Source organism: Vespa crabro, chromosome 8, assembly GCF_910589235.1.
Source record: "Vespa crabro chromosome 8, iyVesCrab1.2, whole genome shotgun sequence".
Lineage (NCBI taxonomy): Eukaryota > Metazoa > Arthropoda > Insecta > Hymenoptera > Vespidae > Vespa > Vespa crabro.
This window is the reverse complement of record NC_060962.1, coordinates 6,158,237-6,168,254: the sequence shown is the minus strand read 5'-3', so window position 1 is coordinate 6,168,254 and position 10,018 is coordinate 6,158,237. Positions and strand designations below refer to the sequence as shown.

Here is a 10,018-nt window from a genome sequence, read left to right as displayed (position 1 = left end):
AAAAAGAAAAAAAAAAGAAAGAAAGAAAACAAAAAGAAAAAAGGAGAGAAAAAAGGATAAACTAAATGTCTGTTAAGTAAATGAAGAGATGTACTCGTAGGTACCATGTTAAGTGACAATTTGTTAGCGTATATTTCCGCAAATAATGGTGTTATTTAGTATTCATAACAATTCTCTTATGATACAGTTGTATATACTAAACGGAGCGATATCTACAAAATTTAATAAGTGTCATTTTTCTACGCTACCGAGGTGAATTCGGTAATAATTTCGAATCTGTATAATATACTGTTGTATATATCAGATGTATATAAATGGAATAAAATTATATATTCCATTATACATACATACATCAGAATATTTGTACAGATTTATGTATGTATATGAACGACTATTTCTTATCAGGTATTACAAGAACAGGATTAATGTGACATATAAATCAGAGACTATCCGAACCTATTCATTTCCTTTCTTTTTTTTTTTTTTTGGTTTGCTTATAAGCTATATAATCAAGTTATTAGCGGTACATTTTGTTTACAAGCTGCAACGTTTTTAGTGTAATAATAGAAACAATATATATATATATATATATATATATATATATATATATATATATTTATACATATATATATATATATATATATATATATATGTATATATAAATAATCGTTATTATTTACCCAGAAGGGAAGAACCGATCGAAAATGCGGATATTCCCTAAAAACGCATTAGCAGTGTTTATTTTAAAAATATATAGATCACGCGACTTCATACAAAATATTTCGTTTTTCTTATTTTTTTTTTCTTTTTTTTTTTTTTTTTTTAGTATTATCTTTTTCTTTTGTTTTTATTCTTTTTTTTTTTCCTTTTAATGTTTGATTCTCTATATGATCAAATAAATGCTTTGCACGTAAGATTTTGTGAAGAAAAGAAAAAAAGCTTCTTTCTAGTAGTGTTAAATATCATATATAACTAAAGTTATATGTCTCAATTAAAATACGCTAAGTAAGTTTTTTATTTAATCATTTAAATAGATCATTCGAATCACATAAGGATCGATAAGACAATTAATGAAACAGCTATGCACTGAACTGTATTGTATTTACAGTGATCATGTTGTTGAGAAATCTTTTTCCTTAGCATCTTAGTAATTATAACGTCATTTCAAACAGCATAATTATTTAATATGCTATATCTTATTTTAGAATATATTATATAGAGGATGTATTTGTTAAATATCGGTACACGTAAATCACCAATCCCTAATTGGAAAAAAGTAGCGGAATTCAATATAAAGTACAATACAACTGCAACATGTTGGATATTGAAAGAAACAAAATGTAAAATACATGGCAGTATAGTTAAATACGAATTAATAAAAACCAGCCATTTAAGGAACCGTAATTATCACTTATAAATTTTGATATAACTAGAAATTTACACAGTTTGACTGAGTTACATAATTGATAAAGAATTAATATATATCCGCTACATGGTGTTGTACAGGCTTGCCTAAATGGACGTTCAAGATCGCATATTTCTTTAAATGGCATTAGATAATCAATTCTCATTTATGAAAAGTAATTGACAAACTTCCGTGTATTATCGACATATTGATAATACAGTTTCATGTTTTGACATTAGATACAATTCATAAAGAGACTCAAAATGGAAATTGCAATATCTTAGACAAACCTGTATATCTTATATGTAACAGATACATCCTGCAATTAGCAGGAATCTGGATTATTCAGTACACAATAGCATACAAGAAGCAACTTGCTGGGACAGCTAATATCTGATTGATTCCCAGTTTCACTTTTTGTAATATCTCTACAAAAGACATTATAAAACTGCAAACAGAAGGATATCTTTGCGATAACACATCTCCTTTCAACTCAATTATTATATAGAACCTTTAGATATTCTAATAACTCGTTCTATCAATATCTCATGTGGATTATTTAGGCAACCGCTTCCTCAACAACAGAAGTTTCAGGAACAGTAGTTTCGAGCTTAGGTGGTTCACTATCAGTCTTATCAATGTCCAATTGTATAAACTTTGAAGTAATCACACTTTTACTATCTTCAACTGTTTTCAGTGTTTCTTTGTTATTTATATCTTCTATTTTATCCGTTGTAACGACTGAAATCTCTACTGACGTATTTACGTCATCAATATTTTTAGTTACACTTTCTTCGTTTCCTATATTATTCGATATTATACTTAAGTTTTCTTCCTTTTGTTGAATCGATTCTGATTGATCATTTTGTAGATTGTCAAACTGTCCTGGCACAGTCTTTTGATCACTTTCCACTGAGTTACTTTTAACTTCTTGTTCACTTTGTTGTACACTACCAGGTTGGTTAGTTTGTTGATTAGATTGAGTACTTCTACCTCTGCCACGACTACTTTGATGTTGCTGATTATCTGGGGGTGGAAGAATTGGAATGGCTGCCTTTGGTCGTCTTACAGGAGCTGTTTGTTGTTGTTGCTGTTGCTGTTGCACAGGACTATAATAAGTACAACCTTGTGGTTGGAATAATTCTTGTGGAGGTGGCCCTTGTGCCTATAATTTTATTGATTAATATTGAATGAGTTTTATTAATTAAATCAAACAGCCAAGAACAATTTATTATTCTGATTAGAAAATTTACCTGTACAGGAGAAGTGTAACTTTGATAGCCTTGAAAATTTGGTTGAAATGCTGGTCCATTGGGTCCAGGAACATAATTAATTATGCTAGGAGGAGCAGTTTGAGGTGGTATAAACTGAGGTGGTGGCACCAAAAATGGAGGTGGAGCATAGCTAGCAGGTTGACCATTTGGTGGCAAAGGTATTACTGGTTGTCCAGCCATAGGAGCAGCTGGAGCAGCAACGGGTGCAGTTTGTTCGAAATGTCCTTGTGGATAACCTGTACAGATATGATATCATAATTCAAAACTTTGAAACAGACATATTTCTTGAAAATGGTTGGGAAATTAAAAAATAATCGGTAATAAGATCCTCCAAGTTCATTCCAAAAAAGAAACGTTTTTACGTGACTATAGCACGTCACATCTTACCTTGGGAGTCTAGAACGCCTCTTGGATTTCCAGCTATATAAATGCATATAAAATGGCCGTTAATATTACATATAGATATTAAATCTATCCAGTAATATAAGAAACAGCTTTATAACTTTAATATTATTAATTTTATTACTCTATTATACACAGAATACATTTTGTTTAATTACCTTGAGGAGTATAATATCCATGTTGACCATGTTGACTGTGTTGACCATGTGGTCCATGTTGTCCATGCTGTCCATGTTGTCCATGCTGTGCGTGCTGTGCATGTTGTGCATGTTGCGGATGTTGTGTATGTTGTCCATGTTGTCCATGTGGGGGCTGATAATTCTGTTGTGTAGGATTCTCAGAAACTGTTGGACGTTGACGAAGGCTGGAATACCGCTTTGGTCTGTTACCAGAACTATCCTGCTGTTGTTGATGCTGAACTGTTTGTTGCTGCTGATGTCCTTGCTGTGACTGTGTTTGATGAGATTGTTGTTGCTGCATTCTTGGTGGAACAGTGTTTGCTCTTTGTTGACCCGGGGATTGTGCATAGTAATTTTCTACAAAAAAAAAAAAAGAAAAAAAAAAATATATTTAAAAATAAAATTCAATCTATTTATAAAACTTTGATTTCTCATTTATAAAATGTCAACTTACTATTATGTTTACCACTCTGATGATATTGTCCACCATCATTGATGTGAATATTTTTCATATCATGTATAATTTGATTATCATCGTCATGCTGTATTGCATTACTTCGTCTATTTTCAGAATTTATTGGACCAGCTCCTCTTCCTTTTGGTTTGGTTTCAATTGTTCTATTGCTCAATACATTGTTATTAGCATTTGCCTTAAATCCTCTTCCACGAGTTCTGCCTGTTCCGAAATTTGTTGACTCTTGTACATTCCGTTTGTTACTTTCTCTTGGTAAAGTTTTTGTTTCAACAGATTTCTCTGCGTCTCCACTAGATCCACTATTTCCATTTGTATTCTGATTATGATTTCCATGTTTTCCTTCTTTCTTCCAAACTGTATTATTGGACTCATTTGGAACTTTGTTTTCATTTCTACAATTAAAATAATTAAAATATACAATTAAACTAAATATCATTTATAATAACAGTTGTCATAACATTTACTTACGTATGACCAACAGATGTTCCGGAAGATTTTGTCTTTTGCCCGTCGTGCTGTGATTGTAAAGGTGGAAAGTTTTGTGTTTTATTTATAGTTTTACTTTTACTATTATACCATGCTGATGATATTACTGGTTCTTCTACAGTTGTGGAGGAATTCTATAATAATCAAAGTTGAAGAAATAATATTCTTTAAATATAATTTTAAATGGTTACAAAACCGCATATATCAAAATGATAAGTAATATTAAATTTGTAATCAACATTAATGACCTCAGCAGTCAAAATGATGTGATGTTTATGAAATGTCAAAATGAAAAAAAAAATATAGAAAGAAAAGAAAAGAAAAGAAAAGAAAAGAAAAGAAAAGAAAAAAGAAAAGAAAAGAAAAGAATTGAGGTGATCATCCAATGCTGTCCAATCTATATCAATATCAGCAATAATGTAATTAACTAAATTAAAAATATACTTTGTATAGAAATACAAAGCAAACAATTCTAATATATGTTATTATGTTCCATGTGCTCTAACATATATTTTGAATGCATAAAATATTTGTATAGAAAGTTATAATCACCTTATTAGTACCAAGCGCAGGAAAATCTTCTCCACTTCTATTAAACTTTCTATTATTGCTTTTAGATGATGTATTATTACCAGTTTTACCATAAGCATCTTCATCTTCCCAGTTACGTGTATATTTATTTGGACCACGTCTGTATATATATATATATATATATGTATATATATAAATATATTAAATATCAAATAAAGAAAACATTTTAACTTCATTAAATTTATATATAATTAAAATATAACTTTTACCCATATCTTCTTCTCCTTCTAGCTCTAGGTGGACCTTCTTCATTTCTAATATCATAACCATACACTGCTATCAATTCTTCATGACTCTTTGGAGCTTGTTCTTCATCATTATACCTATCATGATCCCATCTATCCTCCTTATCTTTCCATACTTTCTTTTCTTTAGTTTCTCTTTCATTTGTAGTATCTGCATTATTATCTATAACTTCATCCGTAGTTCTATCATCATGTTCATAAAATGTTCCACGTTTAGGTATATATTGTGGATTTCGTCTATCTTCATCATCGTCCAATTTCTTTTGGGGTTTCTCTTCTTCTTGTCCATCTCCACTTTCTCGCAATACACCTTCTTGTGACTCAACATCAGAATCAGTTACATAAACATCACATTCCGAATCTTGATGACCATCAGTTTGTTCGCTACTCTATAAGAGAAACAATACGTCTACCATACTAGATTTACATAGAACACAGATACACATAATAAATCAAATTAACAAGGAGTTTTACGTGACTCTCATTACGAAGTTCTCATATGGTTATTAATTTTATGAAAATTCAACAAAAAAAAAATAAAATGAAAATAATAAAAAAATAAATAAATAAAAAATAAATAAATCAATAAATTTATCAAGGTTTTTTTTTCGAAAATTATTCCAACGAGATAACCGTAAAACATTAACGGAACCAGATAACCAAAAAATTACTAATAAAAGTAAATTATCGAATTGTAATGATGTATTTAAATATAATATTGGTTTACTTAGTTAAATAAAGAATATCGAGCTTCCGACCTCATTTTTTATTATCGATAAATCCAAGAAAAATATTTTGAAATAATTGAGCAAATTCTCATTAAAATAGGAAAATAAAATGTATGTAATTGAATTTTATGTATTCACTCACTTGAGTCTCTTTTGTGGCGTTCAACTCCTCGTAAGAATCCGAGAGATCATCAGAACCACACGATTGATTGGATTTTCGACGACGTCGCGTATCAGACATGTTATTTCGAGTGAAGCCACACGCGTTCTACAATCGTTTCCGTTCCTTTTGCTTTCTTTTTCTTTTCCTTTGACAACGAAGGTTCGTTGCACGAAGAGAAAAGTTAAGAAAGCTTATCGTTACTTATCGTATTGTCTCTTGAATCAAAGGAGATTCTCTTAAAATTCTCGTTTTATACAGTCCAACCGACCTAAGTACACTAATTAAGAAGGCACACCGTCCTTGTATTTTCTCTTCAGCGACCACAACGATTCCGTTAGGTCGTTGTCAAATTGCTCGGCAGCAATGGCGGTCATGTTGAATTTGACGTGATCAGATATATACATTCCACTTTAATATAACCTTTTTTGTAAAATGACATACAATTGAAAACAATCAAGATTTTTAATTAAAATCGAATTAATGTCGTTCATTAATTAATAAAAATTCGTAATTATCCAGTTTTCTTTTTTCTTTTATTTTTTTTTTCTTTCTTTTAACGAAATAATTGTTAAATCGACGAATCGCTTGAATTTCTCTTCGAATGATTGCCGCGCGATTATTATATGATTCATGGGAAATTAACGTCACCTATAAGTTTCACCTTGTTTCTTGTACTACGTGGATATATCGAATTGAACGATTTCGTTAATGCAAATATAGTTCCTTTTTTCGAAGAATTCTTTTGCTTTAATTATAAAATAATATCAATAGAGTTAAGCGTGCAGAAATAAAATTTTTACCACCTTCATAATATCATAAATCATTGAAATATAACATTTTCCATTGGTTGTTACTTTTTATTTAAAAATTAATGTCTACGTCGGGATAGATGGCGTTTGCGCCTATTTGATTAATAAGGTTTTTTGCTGTCATAAATTTATAAACGTTTTACTAATTTTAACATATTTAATCAAAATATGATAAAATAATTATTGATTTATAAAAATGTGGAAATATTATTGTATTTACAACGTATTAAACGTTATACTTGCCAATACATGGGCCCACGAAGTAAAAAATTTCGATGATACTATTTTATTCAAAATTAATTGGCCAGACAAAAGTAATACAGAATTATTAGTGAGTATAATATAAGAATATTAATGAAAATAAAAAACTGTAGAAATGTGATTAAACGAAAATATTATAAAATTTATTTTTTTGTTTATTTATAGAAACCTGAAACTAATGTTGAGCCTTATTTTATAACAACTGCAAATAATGAACGTTATCAATGTTTAATACCAGATATGATAGAGCAAGAACATAATAATGCTGAAATATATAAGGGATCAAATCCAATAGAAATATTATCAATGTTATTTCGTCAAAATACTTGTTCTTATAGGGTACGTATTTATTAAAGAACAATATGAATTTAATAAGATATAATATTCATTATAACAAATAATCTATTTCAATAAATAGTTAGAGTCTTATTGGACTTATGAATTATGTCATGGCCATTTTGTGCGCCAGTATCATGAAGATAGAGAAGGAAAAAAGGTCAAAACTCAAGAATATTATCTTGGTAATTTTGACAAATCACAAAATTTCAAACTTTCCGTTGAATACGATGAATTAGCAAAAAATCCTGATAAAAAGTCAGAGATACCAGTAAAGAAAGTAGATGGAATAAATATGCCTTATGTTGAAATTAAAATGGGAGATGGTACACTTTGTGATATAAGCAGTAAACCAAGAATGATAAGAGTTCTATATGTATGTTATCAGCATGGCAAACATGAAATATTTTCATTAAAAGAAACATCTAGCTGTGAATATGAGGCCATTGTTCTATCTCCATTGCTTTGTTATCATCCTGATTATAAACCACAAGACTCTAAGGAAAATGAAATTGAATGCCGTCCTGTGGATAATACACCCAAGAAACCTAGAGCACTTGTTGCAATGGAAATGGAGAGTTTGAAACTTCGACATCAAAAAGTAATGATAACTTCGTCTAAATATATATTTTTTTTTACTTATAAATATCAAAATTATTTGATATTTGATATTTACTTATAAATATCAAAATCAAAATCAATTCATTTCTGAATGTGTTTCATATACAGATGCAAAGGCTTTTTTTTGTATGTAGCGCATGATATGCACAGAACATCTCAAATTTGAAAATTAATTTGAATTAAACATTATTAGATTATATGAAAGAGAGCATGTTGCTGGATTAATATAGATCATAAAAAAAGGATTAAGGTTATCTTATTTCAATCTTTGAAAATCTTAATTTTTCAAAGCTATTGTCCACTATCAAACAGATTATTTCTGAGTACTAAATTAATAATTTCTTTATTTTTAAGTTGATTTATTATTTATAAACTGAATTGATTATTTCTTACACAGGATAACAAGCTGCAGAAAATCTATGCGATCTTCCATGTAGATAAGGAGGGCCAGGTCAGAAAATTTTCATTTTTGGGAGATAGGCTTTACGCTTTATGCCCGTTGTCACATAATGTCATGGGCTTTTGCTGACATCTAATTCACTCTGCCCCTTCTTCATCTACATACTTTATTTCTTAACCATATAATGTCTAAATACTAATTCATATACTGAGTTTTAACTCCAACTGTTAATATATAATGCAAAACTATCTTTTATTTAATACACTAGTCTTATTAACTTATATTAGTAGTTTATTTGATCTATTTTACAAATAATGTGATAATTAATATCACATGAAACATCATGGATTCCTGCATCTTTATTAATCTTACACAATAATAATAATAATTTTTTTAATCAAAGCATAAATACGCTATGCATATAGTCAATATTAATCATCTAACTTTGATTTCAATATACAGTGATTAAATTTAAAATCTGTATTTATAATAGCATGATATAAAATTGATTCCAGGATGGTGATGCTCGTGTAAGGGTTGAAATACGACCAGTAGATGTTGTTGATAAACAGAATGGTGAGGATGATTCTGTTAATTCGTTAATAGATCAAAACATAACTCCTGCAGAAATTAATTCGGTCCAAAACTTTCTTAGTGGCAAAAATTGTTTACATGGAGTAAGTATCTATGCATTATTTATTAACTGAAACATAATAATATTTTATTATAATAAACAGGGAAATGGTTGGTGGAAATATGAATTCTGTTTTGGACGTTCTATAGTCCAGTATCATACAGAAAAAGATGGTACTAAGACTACTGTTAATCTTGGTAAATTTGATAGACAAAAACACTTGGAGTGGATTGCTACTCATCCTTATAAGAAACCAGGACCACCAGAAGTGCGTAAATATTTATCACATTTTTATAGCGATGGAAGTATTTGTGAAAAAATTGGCCAATTACGACAAACTGAGGTATTAGATTTTAAAATTCAAATAATAAATAATATAATCTTAAATAAAATTATTTATTAATAAATATTATTTTTTAGGTAAAATTAAAGTGTGTTGATAATCATATGGGCAGTCCATCCAGTATATCATTATTCTTATTAGAACCAAAAACATGCAAATATGTGTTAAGAGTTGAGTCTCCATTAATCTGTGATATTTTAGAATATGCAGATGAAAATGGTCTTTTAAATGAAAAATTCGAAACAGATTTTGCTAAATTGAAAATAACAGCTCTTCATGTAGAACAAGATGATTTAGATGAAAGAATAGCTAATGGAGATGATTAATGAAAATTGATTTTTTATTAATTTTTAATAAACGAATAGGAAAGGTACAATTAATTGTAATTTATAATAAAATTGATTTAATCACCGTGATTATTACAAAACATAATCACTAATATTGTCAATTGTACTTTTCTCATATAAAATTTGTGTAGAATTTTGTAAACATGCTTAAATGAATTTAAGTGTATATATTTTTTAATAATTATACAATAGTGTAACTTATAATTGTTTTTTTTTGTTTACTAGATTGGAAGTAAAAATAGTTGTACAAAAAAATTTATCAGGCATAGAAACATTATTTAATTTAAGATATAAGTAATAAAGTTTATAAAAAGAATAT

At 28.8% G+C, this 10,018-nt stretch overlaps 2 protein-coding genes across 4 annotated transcripts; one reads left to right on the top strand and one right to left on the bottom strand.

Moving 5' to 3' along the window:
• Window positions 1-108: 108 nt before the first annotated feature.
• On the bottom strand, window positions 109-6,498 carry LOC124426310 (protein CASC3-like). 2 transcript variants are annotated; one of them, XM_046967837.1, is made up of 9 exons: window positions 5,928-6,498; window positions 5,022-5,446; window positions 4,774-4,912; window positions 4,204-4,355; window positions 3,715-4,127; window positions 3,240-3,617; window positions 3,067-3,099; window positions 2,659-2,915; window positions 109-2,570 (listed from the first exon to the last, which is right to left on the bottom strand). In XM_046967837.1, the coding sequence occupies exons 1-9, from the start codon at window positions 6,024-6,026 to the stop codon at window positions 1,965-1,967; spliced, it is 2,502 nt and encodes an 833-aa protein (XP_046823793.1). In that variant the 5' UTR covers window positions 6,027-6,498; the 3' UTR covers window positions 109-1,964. The 2 variants fall into 2 exon arrangements, with proteins under 2 accessions (XP_046823793.1, XP_046823794.1); XM_046967838.1 differs by lacking the exon at window positions 3,067-3,099.
• Window positions 6,499-6,803: 305 nt separating this feature from the next.
• On the top strand, window positions 6,804-9,841 carry LOC124426311 (endoplasmic reticulum lectin 1). Of its 2 annotated transcripts, XM_046967839.1 has the most exons (7): window positions 6,804-7,088; window positions 7,184-7,357; window positions 7,437-7,955; window positions 8,373-8,426; window positions 8,891-9,052; window positions 9,113-9,352; window positions 9,430-9,841. In XM_046967839.1, the coding sequence occupies exons 1-7, from the start codon at window positions 6,954-6,956 to the stop codon at window positions 9,676-9,678; spliced, it is 1,533 nt and encodes a 510-aa protein (XP_046823795.1). In that variant the 5' UTR covers window positions 6,804-6,953; the 3' UTR covers window positions 9,679-9,841. The 2 variants fall into 2 exon arrangements, with proteins under 2 accessions (XP_046823795.1, XP_046823796.1); XM_046967840.1 differs by lacking the exon at window positions 8,373-8,426.
• The last annotated feature ends 177 nt before the right edge of the window (window positions 9,842-10,018 follow it).

Coding starts and splice junctions, on each gene's coding strand:
- LOC124426310 (XM_046967837.1), bottom strand. CDS start 6,026: ATGTCTGATACGCGACGTCGTCGAAAATCCAATCAATCGTGTGGTTCT. Junction 4,356..4,773: donor CTGCGCTTGGTACTAATAAG/GTGATTATAACT, acceptor TGATTATTATAG/AATTCCTCCACAACTGTAGA. Junction 2,571..2,658: donor GTTACACTTCTCCTGTACAG/GTAAATTTTCTA, acceptor ATAAAATTATAG/GCACAAGGGCCACCTCCACA.
- LOC124426311 (XM_046967839.1), top strand. CDS start 6,954: ATGTGGAAATATTATTGTATTTACAACGTATTAAACGTTATACTTGCC. Junction 7,089..7,183: donor AAAGTAATACAGAATTATTA/GTGAGTATAATA, acceptor GTTTATTTATAG/AAACCTGAAACTAATGTTGA. Junction 7,358..7,436: donor AAAATACTTGTTCTTATAGG/GTACGTATTTAT, acceptor TTCAATAAATAG/TTAGAGTCTTATTGGACTTA.